The 21,686-nt window shown below is 59.7% G+C and overlaps 2 protein-coding genes across 2 annotated transcripts in view; one reads left to right on the forward strand and one right to left on the reverse strand.

The window, feature by feature from the left end:
- Positions 1 to 2,022, reverse strand: part of SURF4 (surfeit 4) — a 12,251-nt gene extending 10,229 nt beyond the window's left edge. Inside the window, exon 1 of the mRNA XM_030838348.2 lies at positions 1,841 to 2,022. Within this exon, the coding sequence (XP_030694208.1) occupies positions 1,841 to 1,888 (48 nt within the window). The 5' untranslated portion in view covers positions 1,889 to 2,022. The remainder of the gene's footprint in view (positions 1 to 1,840) is intronic.
- Positions 1,887 to 21,660, forward strand: STKLD1 (serine/threonine kinase like domain containing 1). The gene is made up of 19 exons (XM_060300619.1): positions 1,887 to 2,033; positions 2,366 to 2,440; positions 4,092 to 4,178; positions 7,125 to 7,169; positions 8,465 to 8,539; positions 9,519 to 9,620; positions 11,508 to 11,578; positions 12,262 to 12,377; positions 13,849 to 13,967; positions 14,510 to 14,673; positions 15,194 to 15,321; positions 16,421 to 16,504; positions 17,117 to 17,233; positions 17,798 to 17,971; positions 18,739 to 18,867; positions 19,377 to 19,709; positions 20,822 to 20,962; positions 21,112 to 21,191; positions 21,458 to 21,660. Exons 1-19 carry the CDS (start codon positions 1,887 to 1,889, stop codon positions 21,533 to 21,535), a joined length of 2,265 nt encoding a protein of 754 aa, XP_060156602.1. The 3' UTR covers positions 21,536 to 21,660.
- Positions 21,661 to 21,686: the final 26 nt, after the last annotated feature.

The raw sequence follows: 21,686 nt of genomic DNA on the forward strand, positions 1-21,686 counted from the left end.
AGAAGAAAGGATTACGTAAAAAGAGTCTGGTGGGGTTTTTTTGTTTTTGTTTTTGTTTTGGCAGTAGGAGGGTTTATCATTTGATAGTTGGCAGCAACTTGACTGGAGACATTTTATCTAGATTCGGTTATGAAATTCACTTGCAAAACCAGGGTTTTTCCGGGCTGCAGAGTGAGTGTACAAGGCTCTGATGACTCCCTTGGCTAAAAGGAGCCGTCTCCTTAGGTAGTTGCTACTTGGGGGAACAAAATTGGGTCACTACGGCTATGGCAATGAAAAGCGACAAACTAAGCAAGCCTACTTGGTTTCTGAGAGCTTTCGATATGAATTGTTTTTGAGAGGGATACAATTTTTGGATTGTGTCTGTAAACACAAAATCATGACCTTAGGAAAAACTGTTTCTTCAAGTTGCTATGTTTTATCCCCAAAGTGGTTTTTAAAGTATCAGCTCACAGGAAAGTAGCGCTTAGGAGAACCCGACTGGGAGAGCACGCAAGAGAGGTATCACCCCTCGAGGGAAACAACAGGAAATCTTGTTCACCAATAACTGATCAGAAAGTGCGCGCGCGCGCACACACACACACACCCTCCAAGAAGCCCAGCCTCAGAGTATGATGAATTAATACCACCTCCATAAAAATAAAAAATGTAACCTCACTACTGTGAACTCTGGCAAAGCCACACACACAGTAAGTGAACCAAAGAAAGAATGACGGTTGGGCCAGACATGGATCTTCCGGCAGAGATGGGGCTGTTCGTCTGTAGACATAACGGGATACTTTTAGAGGTAAAAGGTAGACGACTGAATAATCACCACCATGTTCTTTGGACGAAGCTTGGTAGAGAGAGAGGGTGGAAGCTGTGTCCTTTCCCCTTTCCAGCATCTGGTTCTGTCCATCTAGTTTTTGAACACCTTTAATGGTGACTCAAGGGCCTGTTTCAAGGGCTTCCCTGTAGCTCGGAAGGCCACCTGTACACCCTTGGAAGGGGAAAAACAGGAAGATAGGCTTCCCCTCCTCCCAGGTTTGTGTACAGACAGATAGATACCCATTCATTTCAGTCTCAGGGCAGAGTCCAAACAGGGAAGGAAAACGCAGGGAAGGGTCAAAGGGACCCCAGGAACCCAACACATCTGGGAAAGAGAAAACAAGTACTGTGGCTTTCTGCAGCGAGGTGCATACCAGGGCGCCCCCTTTCCTCTGGGAGGACCCCAGGCCTCCAGCCTGACCAACCCCCGTTCAGGATCAGCTCCCCAGCCCGCCCCCGAAGAGCGCTCAGTAAAAGGAAAAGCGTGCAGGGACCACCCAACAGTGTAGAATGCAGAGGACGCGCCCCACGCACCCCGGGGCCTCGGGCCCCTTCTCCGGAGCCGGGGAGGCAGCCGCTGACACCCCTCGGCTTCTAGGATGGCCCGGGCCGGGCTGGGGAGGACGGGCCCACCGAGCTGGGCGCCGAAGCAGGGGCCCGTTAACACACCCAGAGCCCGGGTGGGGGGGCGGCGCGAGGGCAGGCTGGGCCCGGAGGCCGGGTTTGGGGCGGGTTTGGGGGTGCCCCGGCCGGGACGGGCGGCGAGCCCAGTAGGGAGGGCCCTGGTTGGGGGAGGGGGCGCGATCCCTCCGGTGGGATCGGGAGTGAGGGCACGGCCCAGGCCTCGGGGCGGCCCTGCGGGCCGGGGGCCGGCTCTGGGGGCGGCCGGGGTCTCGGGGCCGGGTCCGGGGGGTGCAGGCGGGCCGGGCGGGGGGCCCGGGGGGAATCCAGGAGAGGGGGCCGAGGGGGGCCGGGGGAGGAGGCTCCGGGCGGGAGGCCCGGGGGAGGGGCCGGCCGAGCCCGCAGGCCGCACCTGGTCTGCGAAGTCCTCGGCCGTGCCCATCAGGTCGTTCTGGCCCATGGCGGCGGCGGGAGGCTCGGCTAGCTCGCTCGCTCGCTCCCTCGGCGCTCGGCCCGTCGGCGCCCGCGCCCGCGCCCGCTGCGGCCTCCACAGGAAGTGCCGGCGGCCGGCCTCGCTCCTCGTCCGCGGCTCCAGCGGCTGCCACGTAGGCCAAGCCTTAAAGGGGCCGCGCCGCGGGGCCCGCCCCGGCCGCGCCTTAAAGGGGCCGCGCGCCGCCCGCCGCGCTCAGGCCCCGCCCACCGCACTTGAGGCCCCGCCCTCCCCACTCGAGGCTCCGCCCGCTCCTCCCTGAGGGCCGGGCTGCTGGAGACGCGCGGGTGCCCCAGCGGACACTGTGACACTGTTCGGGCAGGGAGGGTCCCCGGATCAGGCCAGCACCCGGGGCTGAAGGGCGCCCCCAGGGTGGGGGATGGGCGCTCACCGGACGCGGTCCAGACTGAGCATGCTCAGTTTAGGGTCCGACTCGGCTGGGGCTAGCGGTGCGCCCCAGCGCCCAGTGGTGGGACAGGGAGGCCGGGAGTCTCCCCGCAAGACACAATGGAAAAGTACCAGGTGCCGAGTTGTCCGCTGGTGGGGAGGCGGGGGCGACGAGGGGCCGACGGTCAGGGGCGAGCCCAGGACCTGGATCTCCTGCCGCCACCCCCGGCCCCCTACCGGTTTAACGGTCTCGAGGGGCCAGGGGCCAGGTCCGACCCCAGGGAGGCAAGGGGCCCGTGTTGCGGCCAGTATCTGCCTCTAGCTCATAGGGTGACCTCCGGTACCTCCAGACGTGACCTCCGGGGTGCCCTTTGCCCCTCTGGGCCTGGGTTTCCCCCTTTCTAAAATGGTGGATGAAATTAAGGCCTCTCCAGTCTGAATATGGGAGGACGGAGGACACCTTCATCCTTTTCACCCGTGGGTCCATGTGCTTCGGCCCATAGAGACAGGACACCCTAGAACGTTCAGAATTCATAAACCTAAAACACCCCATCAGTAGTCCCTCGCTGGGGGAACTTGGGCCTTTTCCAGGGCCTGTGAAAATGTTTAGGACGTGAAAAATTCACAGAACAAAAGGAAAGCTGCAAACGAATGTTTAAATGCATAAGATGTCGAGTTTTTTAACTGTTAGTCTCTGTAAAAAAATCATCAATTTGATGATAATCGGTCGGTTAGATTTTTCTCACTTTGTGAGAATCCCCTCTGTGTGGGAGACTGGGGTGTCAGCCAGTGGTAAAGCCGGTGAGCTTCTGGGTGACCAGAGAATTTTAAAAGCAGTTACTTTTAAAGGGGGGGGGGAAGACTTGATCCAAAGACAGGGGTGCATTTTACTGTTTAACTTGCCCCCTAAGAATGCTTAAGTGTGCATTCCTTCACCAGCGTAAGCGGCTCAGTACACCCCTGTTATTCCCTGAGCGGGATTCAGGCTGCCACACGGGCTGGATTACAGAATCCTGAAACTTTTCTGAACTCTGAGAATCCTTGGACACAGGGCTCCACCCCCTATGCGCCCTCCTCGGCATCCTGCCCCCTTCCCCCCATCCGCTGATGACTGTCATCCCATCATCCACGCTCACCTACCCTCAGCCTCCTTGCGCAGAGTTCTGGCATGGCGGCCATCTCTCTGCAGGTCTGGCTCGACGCGCCAGCTCTGGAGTCAGACTCCAGAGCTCCAGTCGACTCCCAGCCCTCTCAGTTATTAGTGTTGTAGCCTCAGGCAAGGACCCCCGCTCCCTGTGCCTCAGTTTCCTCCAGTGTAAACAAGGAGATAGCAACAGCGCCGACTGCATGGGTGGCTGCAAAGTGCTTGGCACGTGCCAGGCACACACATGGCTGTGACTATGATGGCACCAATTATGGACCAGTTACTTTCTTGTTTGGATGCCCAGTTTGGAGGTGGATGCTGGAAGCTGGGATCCTAGGGCGCTAGAGAGAGTGAAGAAACCCTCTGCCCCAGGGAGGTGCTGGTGCTTGGATGCCTTGCAGGTCCTCACCACAGACTGGAGAAGGGGTGTGGGGTGGTGGACAGAGCTCCAGAATCGACCTCAAAGAGATGGGCTCGGGTTCTGCCTTCACAGGCCTCCAAGGCATTCTGGGCCATTTCCTCGTTTGCCAGCCCACGAGGGAAATTAGTTAGGAGGACCGGAAAAGACACCGGAGGTGGGCACACGCTTTGGGAAGTGAAAAGACATGTACGCTTTCCTGAAAGCTTCTCTTTTGCTGGTAGATTTTGGACTGGCTGAATCCTGGGGCCTTGGGGGTGAACCTTCTGGTAGAGGAGACAAAAACCAAAGTAAAGCACGTGATAAAGCAGGTAAGAGGCCGTGCCTGTGGCACCCAGTGGGGCTGGCTCCCCAAACACGTTAGAGAAAGGCGATGTGACAGCGGGTTCCTCTCCGCCAGCAGCCACGAAGGAAGATCCAGCGGGCTGGGCGGGGTGGGGGGGGGGTGGATAGACGGGGATGGGGGGGTGACATGAGGCTCCTCGGGCTTCCCCGCCGACTCACCTCTCTCACCTTGATGGAGAAGGAATGCTCACGTTCACTCCGCCAGCAACCATACCCACCATTTACGTGGACATCGTGCCCGGCATCAGCCTCATCTTTCATCTCCCGCCACCTCAGCAAGGCGGGACTGATGACCCCGCTTTACAGCCAAGGATAGGGAGGCTGGAGGGGGTGGCCAGGGACCTGCCCAAGGTCACACAGGTTTAAGGACAGAACGCTGACCCCGGGCCCTTCCTTCACCTCCTCACCAGGGCTAGCACGGCTGGGTGGAGTGCACACCTGCAGGAGGACAGCCCTTAGCGTGTGCAAGACCAGGTAGTCCAGATGAATGGAGGGTCTAGGGAAGAGCTTTGTTGGTGGCCGCTGTGGGCGCCCTTCTACCCTGCCAGGCCTCCTGTCTGTGCAGCAGCTCAGCCCCGAGGCAGCAGGACTAGAAGTCCTTACCGGCCTCCTGCTCCATTGCTGGCTGGCTGTGGGGTTGCCCCGTTGTCTCACGGGCCCATCGGGCAGGGTGGATGACTGCTTTCACCATCAAGGAGCTTTATTCTTTTTTTTTGAATTTTATTTTATTTATTTTTTTATACAGCAGGTTCTTAGTTATCCATTTTATACATATTAGTATATATGTCAATCCCGAGGAACTTTTTTAAAAGTCAGTCAATCTTTCTAAACAAAATGGAGGAGGGGGGTTGTATATCCTTTCAGGGTTTTTTGGTAAGCATTTATAAAATTCTTGGTTTTTTACAAGAATGGTGCTGGGACCTGGTGGCCCAGTGGCTAAGACTCCACACTCCCAGTGCGGGGGCCCCGGGTTTGATCCCTGGTCAGGGAACTAGATCCCACATGCTGCAACTAAAGATTCCGCACGCGGCAATGAAGATCCCACGTGCCGCAACTAAGATCCCAATAAATGAATAAATAAATATTAAAAAAAAGAATGGGGCTTCCCTGGTGGCGCAGTGGTTGGGAGTCCGCCTGCCGATGCAGGGGACACGGGTTCGTGCCCCGGTCCGGGAAGATCCCACATGCTGCGGAGCGGCTGGGCCCGTGAGCCATGGCCGCTGGGCCTGCGCGTCCGGAGCCTGTGCTCCGCAACGGGAGAGGCCACAGCAGTGAGAGGCCCGCGTACCGCAAAACAAAACAAAACAAAACAAAAGAATGGTGCTGAACTTGATAATGTGCTTTTCCCCACTGAGTGTACGGCAAATGCTGTTGGTGCTGCTGATGCATCTTCCTCCTTCCCTGGCTCTGGTGGCCGTGTGGACCCCCCTGCTTGATGTGCCATGACTGACCCAACCCATCCACTCAGGGCGATAAGGGCTTAGCTTGTTCTCGATTTTTCACTCTGTATAAGCAACTCTGATAAACAACCTTATAGTTAATTTTTTTGAGGATCCATGATTTCCTTGGGATAAATTCCTAGGGGTGGGATTTCTAGGTCAAAAGAGGTGGTAATTTGAAGGCTTTCAGTATGTTTTTGGCCAAAATGACTTCAGCGCGAGCCCCTGGAACAGAAGGAAGGGATGCATGGTGCCGCTGCGTCTGGGGTCTTTACGTGGATTGGGGAATCACCCACTAACTGCATTTTCATCTACGATCACCCTAGTTACAAGAGTTTTTCATTTGTAAATCTTATGAGCAAAAGTTCTGGGTAAGGATCTGGTAAGACGCGGTGGCAGCATGAACGCACAGTCTTTGCCGCCAAGCCTGTTGCAGACTCAAAGTTCGGTGCTGCCCTGACCACCACCCTCTCCCCCTCTCCACGCGTTCCCCACCGCCCACATTCAGCGACCGGGACAAGCCTCCCAATGCGGGTGAGGCGCACAGTGGCGGGGCTGGTGCCTCGCGAGCCGCCGCAGGGCTCTTTGGCTCTGGGGGCGACACACTGCTTCCTCCCCTGCTTTCAAGGTGGTCTGAAGATGGATCCGCTAACGATTCCTTGGAGTTTACGTTATGTGATCCTAAACTTATCCTTGCAATAGGGGCAAGGGTGACCTAATGGCTCAGAGGATTTTTGGATCCCTTCCTTAGGAACATCTCCAGGCCCCATCTGGTGGCATGTGATGGGACATGAATATAGGCGCCTGGCAGCCCTGGTGAATAATGATGGTGATGATGGTGGTGGTGATGGTGATGGTGATGGTGGTGGTGGTGATGATGTGGTGATGCAGGTGATGATAGTGATTATGATGGAGATGGTGGTGGTGGTGGTGGTGATGGTGATGGTGGTGGTGGTGGTGGTGGTGGTGATGGTGATGGTGATGATGTGGTGGTGATGATGGTGATGGTGGTGATGGTGGTGGTGATGGTGGTGGTGATGATGGTGGTGGTGGTGGTGGTGGTGATGGTGGTGATGGTGATGGTGATGGTGGTGATGGTGATGGTGATGGTGATGATGTGGTGGTGATAATGGTGATTGTGGTGGTGGTGGTGACGGTGGTGGTGGTGGTGATGGTGGTGATGGTGATGGTGATGATGTGGTGGTGATAATGGTGATGGTGGTGGTGGTGGTGATGGTGGTGATGGTGATGGTGATGATGTGGTGGTGATAATGGTGATTGTGGTGATGGTGGTGATGGTGATGGTGACGGTGGTGATGGTGATGGTGGTGGTGATGGTGATGATGGTGGTGGTGATGGTGATGGTGATGATGGTGGTGATGGTGATGGTGATGGTGGTGGTGATGGTGGTCACGATGATGACGAGGGCGTTTACTGCACGTTTACCAACCTAGTGCTCTTGTGCCCCTGCAGGTGGAGTGCATTGATGAGCATCAGGCCAACGAGGCCCTGGAGGAGGTAACTCTCTGGGTGGTTCCCTCTCTACAGGACATGAGGCAGGACACACAGAGACTGTTCTGCACCCCACTGTGGCATGATGGGTGGAAGCCTGGTGGAGGCATGGAGGGTCAGAACCAGCTCTTGCCCTGTGCTATGAAGTCAGAGGCCCCCAGGTCATGAAGGGAGTCTGTGTACCAAACACTCATTTCTAAATCCAGGTGCTGACAACTTAGAATATATGTTCTGAGAAGATGATACCCTTTAAATGTTGGCTAGGTCCCTAGGCTGATCTACCAATAACCATCTTTTAAAAGATTTTTTTCTTCAATTGTAAAAGTATCAGTTACAATAGAATATTCGGAAAATAGAGAATTGGTTAACAAAGAAAATATAAACTCTTACGTTCCTTAAATCTGCCAATCAGAACCGACAGTAACATCTTGATTTATAATAACAGCAGAAACGGCTGCTTACACTTCGATTTGCCGGCAAAGGGTCCGCGTCATTTTTCTCTGCTTCTCTTGAATTTCACATGAGGTTGAATGTCTCCCTTCCTATCTAATGGTCACTTGTTTGTCTTTTTTCCGGAATCACCAGCTTTTGAGCTTTGCTAGCAAACAGCTCTTCTGTCCACAGTGTGTCTGACACATGGTGATGGACCCAGGCCACATTCATGAAAGAAAGAATGTGGGGGGGCCGTCCCGCGCGCCCCCCAGCATCACAGCCCCCTCTCCACCCCACTAGGCGACCTCCTTTCACACCCAACCTGCCGTCATAAGCAGCTGTCCGTCTGGCCTACGTCGCTAAGGGAGCCGTTTCTGCTGCCTAATTGTGTTCGTTTGCAAAGCACTTTGAGCTCAGGGCAGGGGCCCTGGGACCTCTAGTGTACACAGCCAGGAGGCCAGGTGGCCTGGGCACAGCCGCAGCGGCCGGCCTCCCGTTGGCCACACCCCCTTCGTCAGCCAACCCGGACTGTGCTTGTTTCCAACGCACCAGGCACTCTGCCTACATCGGCTTACCTAGTCCTCCCGACACCCCTGTGAAGCAGATACCACCGTTACTGCTGTTTCCAGATGAGGCTAGGAGGCTCAGAGAGGTTGAGGAGCCTCTCCTCAGTCACACAGCACAGCCAGCTCATGCCAGAGACAGGACCCACCCTGGGCTGTCTGGCCCCTAACCTCCGGCCGCCCACCCTCCCTGGGCCCGCGCTCAGAGCTGGAAGCGTGTGGTTTTTGTTGGGACGTGTGACAGAGAAGCACCTCTAGAAGCAGTGTTTCCCTAACATCTCCACTTTCTCTGGCCTCGCCTCGCAGTTGATGCCACTGCTGAAGCTTCAGCATGCCCACGTCTCCATCTACCAGGAGCTCTTCATCATGTGGAACAGTGAGGTGGGTCAGAGCTGACCCCACGGGCCCAGCAGGCACTCAGGGCGGGCACAGAGCACCCCCCGCTCTGCCCCCCGAGCGCCAATGGCCGCAGCACTCATGGGGCCACGCCGGGAGCTCTCTGGGCATCGTCTCACGTGCGCTCCACAGCCTCTGCGTAGGAGGGTCACTGTCCCACTTTCCGGAAGAAGTGGAGGCTGGGAGAAACCAGCTGGCGACAACCGAGCAGGATTCCAGTCTGGGTCTGGTCGCCCCGAGCCCCGTGCTTGGTCCCATTGGCGAGCTGATTTCTCATCTTCAAGGAGCCGGAAGCTTGCCGGTTACTCCACATGGGGCTGAGCTAGGGGATGTGGGGGGCTGGAGGGGAAGGGGGCCAGGTGTGACCCCACAGTCAGACCCCCATCTGGGCTGACAACCGAGGGAGGGGCCCCCTCCCCTTCAGCTGGGCCCTGAGGAAAGCCGTGAGGAGGGCCCCTCACCACCTGTCCCCCCAAGTATTTTCTTAGCACCCCCTCACGCTCTCAAGGGGACACAGAGAAGCCAAGAGGACATGTCACTGCGGGAGGGAAGGCAGGGTGCTCTGAGAGGCCTGACGGGGGCTGCTGGGGTCCTGTCGGGTGCAGGCCCCTCAGAGGGAGGAGTGGATCTCAGCTGAGCCCTAAGGGACAAAGGGCCCGGTGCCCCAGGCACGGTGGTCTACGTGTGCGGTGGCCAGGAGACCCCACGCCCCTTTAGGTTTTCCTAAAGCAGCTTAGTGTAGATGGGGGGTGGGGGGGATGGGGGGAGGAGAGAGGAGGCGGAGGCGGGAGCTGCTCAGGAGGGGCTGTCCCCCCCACAGACGGGGGCATTCTCCCATAGTCACTGCCGGTGGTGGCCTGGCTGGCAGGAAAGACCTGGAGCAGGTGACGGCCCGGAAGCCCCCAGGCCTGGGCCTCTGGAGGCCAGAACTCGGCACCTGGCTAAGGGGCTGTGTCCCCTGCAGATCTCCTCTCTGTTCCTTTGCCTGGTGATGGAGTTCCACGAGGGAAGCTTCCAGAATGTCATTGAGAAGAAGAGGGCGGCAAAGAGAGTCATTGACTCCCAGGTAAGACAGACTCTCTGGGGCACCAGGCCTGGGGGCTGCCTGGACCCTGTGATGGGGCAGAGGGGCAGGCACGGATGGAGTCTGGTCTCGTTTCTCTCGACAGTTATGAATGAAGGTATCTGCATACCGTAACGTGCACAGATCTTAAGTGTACACCTTGGTGTGTTTTGCATAGGCGGACACTCCCGTCCCCTCCCTCACATGAGGCCAGAGCGTTCCTGGACCTTCAGACAGTCCCAGCCAGTACCCAGGGTTCGACCTCTGCCTCCAGAGATCCTTCTGCCTGTCCCTGAAGTTCTCCTAGATGGGCTCATACAGCATGTTGTTTGCTTGTGTCTGGTTTCTCGCGTTCATCCCAGTGCTTTGAGATTTACCCACCTGTGAGTGTGTCAGGAGACCATCCGTCTCCACTCTGCCAGATGGCCACGTCACCAGCAGTGTATCTGGTCCAGCGCTGTGAGCATCTGGGTTGCTTCCAGTTTGGGGCTATTATGGAGAAGGGCTGCCATGAACACCGCTGGGCATGTGTTTTGATGGCCCTAAGCATTCATTTTCTGCCTGACTGTGGAGTCGTTGGATCACAGAATGGGTGCGTGTGCTGCTTTAGCCAGTGTCCCAGTTTTCCAGGATGGTTGGTTGACTCGGTGTTGATTCTCATCCCAAGTTGTGAGTCTTCCGGCTCTGCATCCTGGCCCACATTTCACTGTGTCAGTCTTCTTAATTTTAATTAAAAATTACATTTTAGTTTCAATTATTTTGAGTAGTCATGGTGAGCACTTTTTGGCCATTTGGATATCTTCTTTTGTGCCTGTTCAGGTCTCTTGCCCATTTAAACATTAGGGTTGTCCGTCTTTTCTTGTTGATTCATAGTGGCTCTTTATATATTATGGACACAGTGTCCAGATGTCCTCTCCCAGTCTGTGGCTTGCCAGTTCACTTTCTTAATTGTAATGAACTCTGGTTCATCAGTGTTTCGCCTGAGGTTGGTGTCTTCTGAGCCTTTAGAGAAGCCTTCCCCGCCCCAAGGTCATGACGATATTTTCCTCTGTTGCCCTTGAAGCTGGATCCATTTTGCTTTCACATTTAGGTCTATGACCCACCCCAAATAAATTCTGCCTGCTTTTGCTCTGAACACGCCTCTGTTCTGTTGGGCCTCCAGGCACTGCGACCCTGCTGGGGTGTTCTGAGGGGCACGCAGCTCCAAAGTGGGCCTCAGAGACAGCCTCTGAGTGGGTTTCAAACTTTCTGTTTGTAGTAGAAGCCTGTCGAGCACAAAAATGTTCTCAGAACCCCCAGTAAGGAAAGCAGAGCTACTCCAGTCAGGGGTCTGGGGGTCAGTGGAAGGTGGCGTGGCAGGAACCCCGGGGTCCTGCCTGCTCAGCCCCTCTCTTGACACCCCAGGTGGAATCCAGGGCTCCTAGGAACACGGTTTGAAAATCACTGCCCTGGAAACCAGGTGGCTCTTGTTTCTGACACAAACTGCTTTCAGAATGTTCTCTCTCAGGGCTCTTTCCGTTCTAATGCCCTGGAGAGGCAAACCCCAAGTAGCAGCTGCAGACCTCAGCATCTCTGGTACCCATGGGGTGGGACCCGGGCGGGGCTAGAGCCCCAGGGCCCCCGGGGTCTGCTGGAGACGGGGGGGGGGGGGTCTGGAGACCAGGGCATTTCTGTCCAGAGGGCCTTGCAGCAGCCTGCAGCAGAAGCTCCCGCACTGGCTCTGAGCTGTTGGCCGCTCACTTCAGGCCCATTTCAAGACGCAGGGTGGGAACTGGCCACGACCCTGCTGGCTGCTCTGAGTGGCCACTGACCTGCCTGAGAGCAGCTGGGAGGCCCACCTGGGAGCTTTCAGGCCCCCCCCAGTCCTGGCATCTCTCCCTCTTTCCCCAGTGGATGCAGAACATGCTGGGCCAGGTGTTGAATGCGCTGGAGTTCCTGCACCAGCTGGACATTATCCACAGGTGACCGGGTGGCCAGGCTGCTTGAGGAGAAAAGGCACCTCCTGGGGGTGGCACCTCCAGGTGGCAGCGCCCGGGCGTGGGTCCAAGGGAAAGAGGTGCAGCTGGGACAAGGATGGGCCCCTCCCCCTCCCAGAGCACCTCCTTGACTTAAAGAGAACATCACCCCCTCCACGACCCTCCCCATGCACAGACGGGGCAGTTGGTTCTAAAGTGCAAGGGAAGAACCAGATAACAGCACTGAGGAAGAGATTAGGCCGCCCGAGGGCCTCTGGGCACTCCCAGGCTGAGCTTTTGACCTGCCAGTTTCATTCTCCAGAATCGTGATCTGAAGGATCAGTGCCGTATTTAGAGGAGAGAAAACTGTGTGAACCAAACGTAGGAAGGAAATGCTCAAGATTCCGTGTTAATGTCAGCTGAGATCTGGAAGGACGTTAGCGGAGGGACCCCGGGAGGATCGGTGTTTCCTTACTTGCAGTTGGCTTGTTTTTCCCATTTGAAATAACAGTATATTTATGCTTACAGAAAACGATATTCAAGAAGTGGCTGAACAGGGCATCTACTGAGGAGAGAGGAGGAGGGGTGTGGGCTGCTGTGGCGGCCCTGGGTGTGGCGGGAGCGGAGGGTTCACAGACGGACGTGGCCCTGCCAGGCAGTGGGTGGAAGGGCGCGCCTCTCGGTTTCAGGAACCTCAAGCCCTCCAACATTGCCCTGGTCAGCAGCGACCACTGCAAACTGCAGGACCTGAGCTCCAACGCACTCATGACCGATGTAGCCAAGTGGAACGTCCGTGCAGAGGAAGGTGGCTGGCATCCTCCCGGCCAGGGGACAGTGGTGGCGGGGGAGCACTGTGGGAGGGCCCATTCAACCGAGTGGGGGGGCATGCAGGGTCCAAAAGACACTCAGAAAATGTTAACCTTCAAGAAGGGTGAAGGAAGGCCTCAGAAGGAAGGAGACTGACACGCACAGAGGGAGGGCTGGTGGACGGCAGGCATTGGCTCGGGCTGGATTACTTTACCGAGTCTCAGAATAACCCAGGAGGTGGTAAAGGTGAGCAGTCCGGGGAGAGACGTTTTCCTTCCTTTAAAAAAACAACAGGGCGGGCTTCCCTGGTGGCGCAGTGGTTGAGAGTCCGCCTGCCGATGCAGCGGACACGGGTTTGTGTCCCGGTCCGGGAGGATCCCACATGCCGCGGAGCAGCTGGGCCCGTGAGCCATGGCCACTGAGCCTGCGCATCCGGAGCCTGTGCTCCGCAATGGGAGAGGACACAGCAGTGAGAGGCCCGCGTACAGCAAAAAAGAAAAAAAAAAAAAAAAGACAACAGGGCAAAGGGAGCTGGGCTTCAACCCTATAACGGCTATCAGGGGTGGAGAGAGCAACTCTCCAGTGGAGAACTCCAGAGTCCCGGGCTGGCAGGGACCAGTGGCATGCTGTCCTTGATGGGTGGATGGGTGGATAGATGGATGGATGGATAGATGAGTGGGTGGGCGGATGGACAAGTGGATAGATGGACATGCAGATAGATGAACAGGCGGATAGGTGGGTGGAAGGATGGAGAGGCGGGTGTGGGCGGGCAGGTGAGTGGATGGGTGTATCTACTGGAGGCGTAGGTGGCAGGGGTCCTTGGAGCCCACCCCTTTGCTCTTTGTTTGGGGAATGGAGGTCTGGAGAGAGAGGGGCTGCCTGCGGCCTGTCAGGCCCTGATAGAGCTGGGCCGGGGACCCTGCTCTTTTGGCTCCCTGTCTGGAGTTCAGGTTTGTTTCTTTATGTATGTATGTATGTACTTATTGGCGGCGTGGCATGCGGGATCTTAGTTCCCTGACCAGGTATCGAACCCGTGCCCCTGGCAGTGGAAGCGCAGAGTCTTTACCACTGGACAGCCAGGGAAGTCCCAGGGGTTCAGGTTTAGAAACTAGGGCAGGGCAACCGGAACATTGCCTCAAGGTCCCGACTAGGTGTTGGGAGGGGCACGACGTTTATGGAGGGTGCAGATGTTAGCTTTTGTGGCAGACGCCCCTTCCGATTATTTCCGCAGCTGCAGTGGGACACAGGTGCGCACACGGCCAGCCTGGTGGGCCCCTGCCAAGATGGGCAGCCTCACTGGTGAAGATCAAGGGCCAGGAGCTTACTGACCAGGGGCCTCTTCCTTTTCCCCCTCGGATAGCACGTCCCTCCCTCCCTGGAGGAGGGTGATGCAGGGCTCATTCTTCAAGCCGCTTGCTTCCCCAGGGAGCATGGGCCTCACGCATCCCCCACTTCACTCCTGCCAACAGACCCCTCTCTCAAGTCCTGGATGGCCCCCGAAGCCCTCAAGTTCTCCTTCAGCCAGAAATCTGACATCTGGTCCCTGGGCTGCATCATTCTCGACATGGCCGGCTGCTCCTTCCTGGATGTGAGGGGCCTTCCGTCCACCCCTCCCCGCCACACCTGAACCCCGCTCCCCACAGCCCCAGGGAGCCAGGCTCTGCCCACCCCCGGCCCTGAGAAGGGCGCATTCTTCCCGTTGGCACCCTCCTGCCCACGCTGAGTGCCTGTGGGGCTGTGTGGAGGCCCCCCCGCTGCCCCAGCCACCGGAGGACCCCGCATTTGGGCCTGCTCGGCCCTCATGTGGTGGTGGTGATGGTGATGGTAACATTCAATCCGCCCCCAACAGCGCCCCCTTATGGACAAGAACAGCTGAGTTCGGTTGCACTAACCGGCCCACAGTGGGAGTCCGGCCGTGGATGGAGGGCTGTTCCCTTATTCCCTCCAGCCAGTGAGATGGCCACTTGCTTTTCTCTGAACTTCCATTTCTTCTTCGTACAAGAACTCTGGGGCGCAGGTGGCCTCTGTGCGTTCCTGACGGCGGCGGCCACGTCGCCTCCCCTCTGCCCGAGGTCAGGCCATCTTCCTTTAGCTGAGGAGGTGCACAAGTGGTCCTCTCTCTCCTCCCAGAGCACGGAAGCCATGCTTCTGCGGAAGTCCATCCGGAGTTCCCCCGACGGCCTGAGGGGTGTCCTGAGGACCATGGAGGAGAGGAGGGTCCCCGACGCAGAAATCTTCAGTTCCCTTTTGCCTCTGATGCTCCAGGCCGACCCGTCGGATCGAATAACCATCAGGTGAGCTCAGGCCCTGGGGTGGCAGTTCACTGTCAGCCTGTGCACGCACTTGGGGTTTTAACACCACAAAGTGCTGCATCCGTGGACAGTGGCTCCTCCAGTCTGGGCTGTCCCAAACTGTGGCCACATCTCTGAGTGCAGGACAAACAGGGCCAGCTTCCCCATCAGGTCCCCATCAGGCATGGCCCAGGGCCCAGGAAAACGTTTTAACTCTAATGTAAAGTCAGAAGAACAAAATGACCCACCCTGGGTTATGTTCACCTTTATACCAACACAGCCAGAAATTGTGATTTTTGGGTCTATGTTATGGAGGAAGGGGCCCACGCGAGTGCAAGCGCCAGGGCCCAGCACTGTCCTCCCTCGGCCCCTCCTGGAGCGGGAATTGCTGCGGTGCCCGCTGGACGCACCGTGATGCTGGGAGAGGTGCTCCCAAGTGGGTGCCCAAAACAGGTGGAGGCCCAGCAGCTGCTGGACGCAGAGGGGACGCAGGGCCAGCTGGCGGCTCTCTGCCCCTCCCCAGGGACGTGATTCACTTGTTTGTGAGCAGCGACTTCAGGTCCTCCAGCAGTGCCCTGATGCCGCACCGGCAGGTGGTGCCCGACTTCATCATCGACAGGCTGCTAGAAAGCAACGTCACCAGCATCTTAGGTGATGACGGGGCCCTGAGGGGGCGGCGCCAGAGGCTGCTGTGGCCCTGGCACCCCATTGTCTTTAGCTGGGGGGCAGTGACCCCCCCCAGTCCCCTGGACTGCTCCTCACACATGGCCGGTGGGCTTGCCCCTCGTCCATCCCAAGCACTGCTTTGCTCAGGGTACCACCCCGCTCAGATACCCCCGAGCTTACCTAGAGCAGAGTTCATCTCTGTGGCCAGGCCCCCACCTGCTTCCCCTCTGTTCCGGCTACACAGTCCTCGACGTCACCGAACAGCCCCTCACTGCCACGCACCCCACCACAGACTCCCCGCTTTTTGCTCGCTTGCCCGGCACATGGCGGCCCGGTGCCTGGAGTGTCTTCCCCAATGAGCAGCACCTCCTGTGTGGTTGCTACGTGCCCAGAATGGTGCTCACGCTGGGGCCGGCACAGCAGCCACCGTGGACCAGCAGGCACGGCCCTGCAGGAAGGTGAGGTGGCCCAGGGGCTCCGTGTGCAATGTGACATGTGCAGGCCTGAGGCTCCAGGCACAGTGCTGGCTGGTCACCCCCCACCCCACAAAGGCACACAGGATAGACTCCTCCGCGTGCCCCAGGCTGGGGGCTACCCCCACGGTCTTGGGCAGAGAATGGATCTGGAGGTCATCTTCCAGTTCGGGGGTGGCTCCGCCCTCCCATCCCTCCTCCCCGTCAGTGGCTCCCTGCGCGGGCTGCCTGTGATAAGGGGCTGCCACCTCTGCCTCCCTTTCTGGAGAAGGGGACCCGTGAGGGCCCAGCTGCTGTCTCCCTGTCTCGTGGCCATGGGCTTTGGAGGCAGACAGCTGGGTCCAGCTGAAGGTCATCGCCCCGAGTACCCTGGAGGGAGTTACCTGAGGGAGGTGTGGAGTGGAAGCACCCCCCTGGGCGGGCTCTCAGGCAGATCCAGGTTCGACTTTGGACGGGTGGCTCGGCCGGGAAGGTGAGGATGATAAGGTCGCCACCTCGCGCCGGGTCACGTGGGCCTGTGCAGTGGTGCTCACGGATGCGCCCCTGGTGCCCCGGCCCTCAGGCGGGTCCCTGAGCCAAGGCGCCTCCCCGTGCTGCCCTGTCCCCCACAGAGGTCATGCAGAACTTCTCCAGCCACCCCGAAGACCAGCAGACGGCCCTGGAGAGGCTCCTGGGGATGTCTGAAGACCAGCAAGGTAGAGCCGCCACCCTCTCACCTTCCCCCAGGTGCCCCGGCCCTTCCAGCTTCCCTGGCTGGTACTTTCTGACGCCCGTTTACATTCCCATGAGCATGCACGGCTTTACCACCTGCTTGGAACAGGAGCCCGGACTTCCTCCTGTGCCGCCCGCTTTCAGTGAGCAGACAAGTGGGCGGGGGCTGGGCTCGGCATCCGAACCACTTCCTGGGGCCCCCCTCACGTGCTGTTCATGGATGCTGAATAGCCACCCCGTCCCTGCCACCATCCCTCTGGTTGGCTATTTGAGTGGTTGCCGACTCCCCGGTATCATAAGCAATGTTACACAGCCCACCCCGGGGCATGTGCGTGTGTTCTGTGTGCTTCTGCAGGGTAAATTCCTAGATGTGCAGGCTGTGAATACTTCACGTTTCCATAGATACTGCAAATGGCCCTCCGTCGCTGCATCAACTTTCTCACCTCCCAAGAGTGCACGAGAACACCTCTTCACCCAACTTTCTCCACCCAGGGGCCCACGTGTGACGCCCTGCAGACTCCCATCAGGGTCTGGTCCACACTCCCTCCCGCCACCTGCTCGTACGCCGAGTCTCACTCTGCCCCCCACGCTGCCAGGTGTGCCGTGGCCGGCGGAGCTGGCGGAGGTGTTGGCCGGCACCGTGAAGCAGCACGACAGGGTCCTTGACGCACAGCCGTGTGCCTGCTCCCTGCTGCTCCGCACCCGGGGCCAAGGTGGGCTCCGGGCACAGCTGGCTTCTCCTACCCCCGCCCTCCCACGCCAGTCATCGCCCTGGCGTCTGACCCTCTGGGCACCCAACCCCACCCCAGGATGACAGGCAGGGCGCAGCCAGGAGTCTGGGGCACCGCCTGAGGCCTGCCTCTGTGGCCCTGGACCAGCTGCTCCCCCTTTCTGGCTGATCTCCAGGCATGAAACGAGGAGCTGGTCATAGGGGTCCTGTGGTGTGAGCCCAGGCAGGTGGGATGGGGTCCCAGGCGTGGGCTCCCAGGAGGGCAGCTGAGGAGGGATGGGAGAGGCTGGAGCTGAGAGCCCGAGGGCCTGGCCTCCGATTTTTAAACTGGAAATACTTCACTGCCTTTCTCACTTGAATATTTAGGCTGAATTTCCACGTAATGCTTTACACCGCACGTGCTCACAGCCCTGGCAGGGGCCCCAGCCCTCCGGTCCTTGGCTCGGTCGTGCAGTAAGCACTTACGGTGCACTGGAGCCCCGACCTCGGCCTTCTCCCCGGAGACCCGCCCCCGCCCCCGCCCGCTGTCTGCCCACCGTGGCCCCAGCTCAGGGTTCCCCGGCCTCTTCTGCTGGCCTGCGCAGCACTGGGGCAGGACCCAGCGGCCACGGCGCCGAGCGACAGCACCATGGCCCCCGTGCCGCTGAGCGTGCGCGGAGCCACCCCAAGGAGCAGCAGCCCCTGGTCACGGTGCACCGCCCGCTCACCGTCGCCAGCCAGGGTGGGCGCCGCCCTCCCGTGGGCGCAGGGCTCAGGCGGGCAGCGCCGGGATGCCCCGAGGGGACAGCTGCTCCGTCCCCAGCTTCCATGTTCACAGTCACGTGTCCCTCTGGCAACACGCACGGGCCGCAGCCAGGCGCCCCCGTGGGCTTCACGCCGACGTGTTTCGGGTTCCCGCCCTTGCTGCCCCACCGGCCCCGCTCCAGAGGCCACCAGCGAGCAGTCGGGGGACAGTGTGGGGAGAGGGTCACCCCCGAGGGCTTTACACATGTTCCCCATCTCCAGCCACTAACCGGGTGGGCGTCGTTCTCTCCAAAGGGAAGCTGGGGCCTCACCTGGAGCCCCGCAGCCCCCAGCCCACCCTACACTCACCAGGCAATTTACCACATTTCATTGACCCCGCGCCGAGAAGTGCAAAGGGCTGCCATGAGTAGCCATGTTGGGACAGCAGCTGTAAATCGGGACCACCTGGCAAACAATGCCAGGTGATCACCCTGAGAGAACACAGTCGTGGTCCCATCTTGGAAGGAAAGCTCAGAGGCCGGTCCCAGCCCAGCAATGGGATGGGAGGTGCTGGAACGGTGGCCCAGGGGATGGCTCATACCCTTGTTTCTGGGTCTCATGCTGGGCATGGAACTGGCCAAGTAGGCACCACTGGCGTGGGATGCATGGGATTGCAGTGCCCTAGGACCACAGAGAAGGGGTGGCCGCCAGGGAGGGCTTCCTCCAGGTGTTCTCTGTGGTCCTAATGCCGGGGCCCACCTGCAGGACTGGCCACAGACGAGCTGCGGAGGGCCGGGCTGTGCGAGTGCATCCTGGAGCGCCTGGACGCCCTCCCCAGGAACAGGGACACCTGCTTGAACGGCCTGAGGCTGCTCTGGGCTCTGCTGGTGGACGGTGAGCGGGCCCGGGGCTGCGCCCTAACCACCCGACAGCCGGGAGGAGAGGGAGACAAAGGGCCAGGGTGGACGGGAGAAGCTGCACCAGTATCCTGGGGAGGGGTGGGTTCATATTCGGACCCCCTCGTGCCCGGCCCATGGAACCCTCCAGCTCACGCACATCGTGGGATTTCCTGGGCAGTCCCTGGTTCCACAAGCTGGCCTTAGCACTGGGCAAACCATCCTGACTTCTGATTCAGAAAGGGGGTGCTCCCAGGCCGTGCCACTCCCTCTCCAGGCCCCACTTGGCCCTCCAGCACCTGGGAGGTCATTTTCCCCAAGGAAAAGAGGGCTCCCGACCGTGGAGAGCCTGCCCACACCCGGCACGCAGGGCTTCCCAGACCTCCCCTTGGGGGCCCTGCCGATTCCTACCCTACAGACTGGCTGGCAGGCTGGGGTTGCCCCTCCCCCCCAGCTTCTGCGCCACCAAGGAGTAGGCGTCCCCTCCTCCACCCCGTCCTGTTCCAGCTGTCATCGTGAACAAGGCCCCCTGGGAGAAAGCCCCGGCCCTCATTGCTGAGGTGCTGGCCACCTACCCCACGGATGCGGAGATGGCTGAAGCCAGCTGTGCAGTCCTGTGGCTGCTGTCGTTGCTGGGTGAGCAGCCCGGGGCCCCGGGGCCGGAGAGGTGGCCCTGGGCCCTCGAGACGAGGCACGTGTGGCCCCCCGCAGGCTGCATAGGCGAGCAGCAGTTGGAAGAGGTGGTGGTCCTAATCTTGCAAAGCATCCGGGCGTGCCAGGACCGAGCCCTGCTGGTGAACAATGCCTGCCAGGCGCTGGCCAGCCTCGCGAAGATGTCCGGTGAGCCTGGGGACGGCCGGGGCTGCCACTAGGAGGCGGGGGCAGACTCCCCCTGCAACGCCTGCCGGCAGCCCCAAACCAAAAGCAAGCACACGCTCAAAGCAGGGAGGGGAAACACCTACAGTCCCATCGCCCAGACGTCACCGCGCAGACCTGTACCCTCACTTCCCACTGCTCTCTGCAACTCTGCACGGTGACCACCTTGCCTGCCACCCACAAGCCTGGCGTGTGCGCAGGCTCCCCTCCAGGTGTGGCTCTGAAAACAGCCCGAGTCAGGGCTCTGAACTCCGCCTCCACGCAAAGCCCAGCTGTTCCTAAGCCCCCGGCCCAGGTTCTGCACCCGACTTGGCACCACGAGCCCTAACGGACACTCGGGGCCTGGAGCCTGGCAGAGGTTGCCCGCCGTGTGGGGTGGTTTGGCCCCTGTGAGGTCCGGCCCCTGCTGGGTGTGCAGGCTGGTGGGTCTCTGCCTGCTACTCGGCCTGAAGCAGGGAGTGGGGGTGACCTTCACTCCTGGAGAGAACCTCCAGAGCGGGCGGGATCTCCGGGCCTACCCCCCACTCCCGCCGGGATCCCGCCGTCAAACGGGGTGGGGTGCTGAAGCCCCGAGAGCAAAAGGCACGTGGCTCAGTGAACAAGGAGCGGGGTTGTCAGAACCCAGCGAGCGTGCGGCACCCCAGAGCCGGGAATCTCGGCTTTGCCTCCTGCTGGCTGTTGACGGCTAAGTCTACGCTCTGGAGGGTCAGCTTCTCCCTGGGCTCCAGGAGGATCTGACAACTACGTGACCTCACGGGTCACTGCTCTCACGGGCCCCCAGCCCCCCAGGAGCCAGGCCCAACCCCACACTGACGGGCCTCCTCACGGGGCAGGCAGGTGCCCTGGAGCGTCCCCAGCACCCTCTCTACAAGCACACTGGCCTTGGGGGCTGCTGGGATGGAGAGAGAGGCGGGTGCACACCCCACCAGAGGACGCCCGCAGATGCAGAGCCAGGAAAAGCCCGGCCTTGGCGGCCCCGCGCTGCAGCACAGCGTGGCGCCCCCTGCCGGCTGAGGCCCTTGCTGCCCCACGTGTTCAGTACCACCGTCACCCACCCCCCCCTCGCCCACGCCCAGAGCTGGCGGCCCTGCAGGTGGTGATGCCCGAGGAGGGCAGCAGCGGCCTCACCCTCATCCAGGAGACGTACCAGCTCCACCAGGACGACCCGGAGGTGGTGGAGAGCATCTGCATGCTGCTGGCCCACCTCGCCTCCCACAGTGAGGACCCCCTGCCCTCGTCACGCCGTCCCTGGAAGCCAGCGTTCAAGAGGCGCCCTGCTAGCGGCTATGACCACTGGGGGAGGGGCAGGAACCCTCCGTGCCAGGCGCATGCTAAGCCTCGGGACCCTCTTCTGCTCTGCCCGCAGAGGACATCCTGTCAGAGCTGGTGTCCAGCGGCATCCAGCCCCTGGTCGAGGAGATCCACGGGCGCTTCACCTCCAGCCTGGTGAGTGTTGGGGGGCTGCCTCGGCCAGACCTGGGTGGCACAGAGTCCAGGGGCCGGAGCAGTGGTTTGTGTGGAGGCGACTGGGGCTGCCGCGTGTGTGGTTTTGAGGCTCTCCCTGTATCACCGTGTCCACGACCTGAACAAGGTAAACCCTGGAGAGAAGCAGCAGTGAGACCGCTTCGAAGAAAAGCAGATTAAGTAACAGAAGTTACTCGTGGGCCCAGAGACCGTCCATGGAAACGGCTGACCTACTGTTCTCCTTGCAGGAGCTGGTCTCTTATGCACAAAGTGTGCTTCAGAAACTGGAAGAGGCCTCGCGGCCCAGCTCCGACGGGGGGCAGTAGACCTGTCGCAGGCAGCCGCCCGGGGAGGTCTGCCTCTCCCTCCTCAGGCTGTACCTGACAGGGCGCCCACTGCCACAGGGCGTCTCCTTAGGGGTGGGGGTCAGGGAGAGGTGTCACCCAGGACCAGCAGGGGGACACGGCAGTCCCCTCA

This window comes from Globicephala melas, chromosome 6 (assembly GCF_963455315.2).
Source record: "Globicephala melas chromosome 6, mGloMel1.2, whole genome shotgun sequence".
NCBI classification, from domain to species: domain Eukaryota; kingdom Metazoa; phylum Chordata; class Mammalia; order Artiodactyla; family Delphinidae; genus Globicephala; species Globicephala melas.

Bases quoted from the DNA above. Each gene is read 5' to 3' on its own strand.
- STKLD1 (XM_060300619.1), top strand. From the start codon at position 1,887: ATGGCGGCGGCGGGAGGCTCGGCTAGCTCGCTCGCTCGCTCCCTCGGC. The intron at 7,170-8,464 runs GTAACTCTCTGG...CTCGCCTCGCAG, and splicing joins CCAACGAGGCCCTGGAGGAG to TTGATGCCACTGCTGAAGCT. The intron at 21,192-21,457 runs GTGAGTGTTGGG...TTCTCCTTGCAG, and splicing joins GGCGCTTCACCTCCAGCCTG to GAGCTGGTCTCTTATGCACA.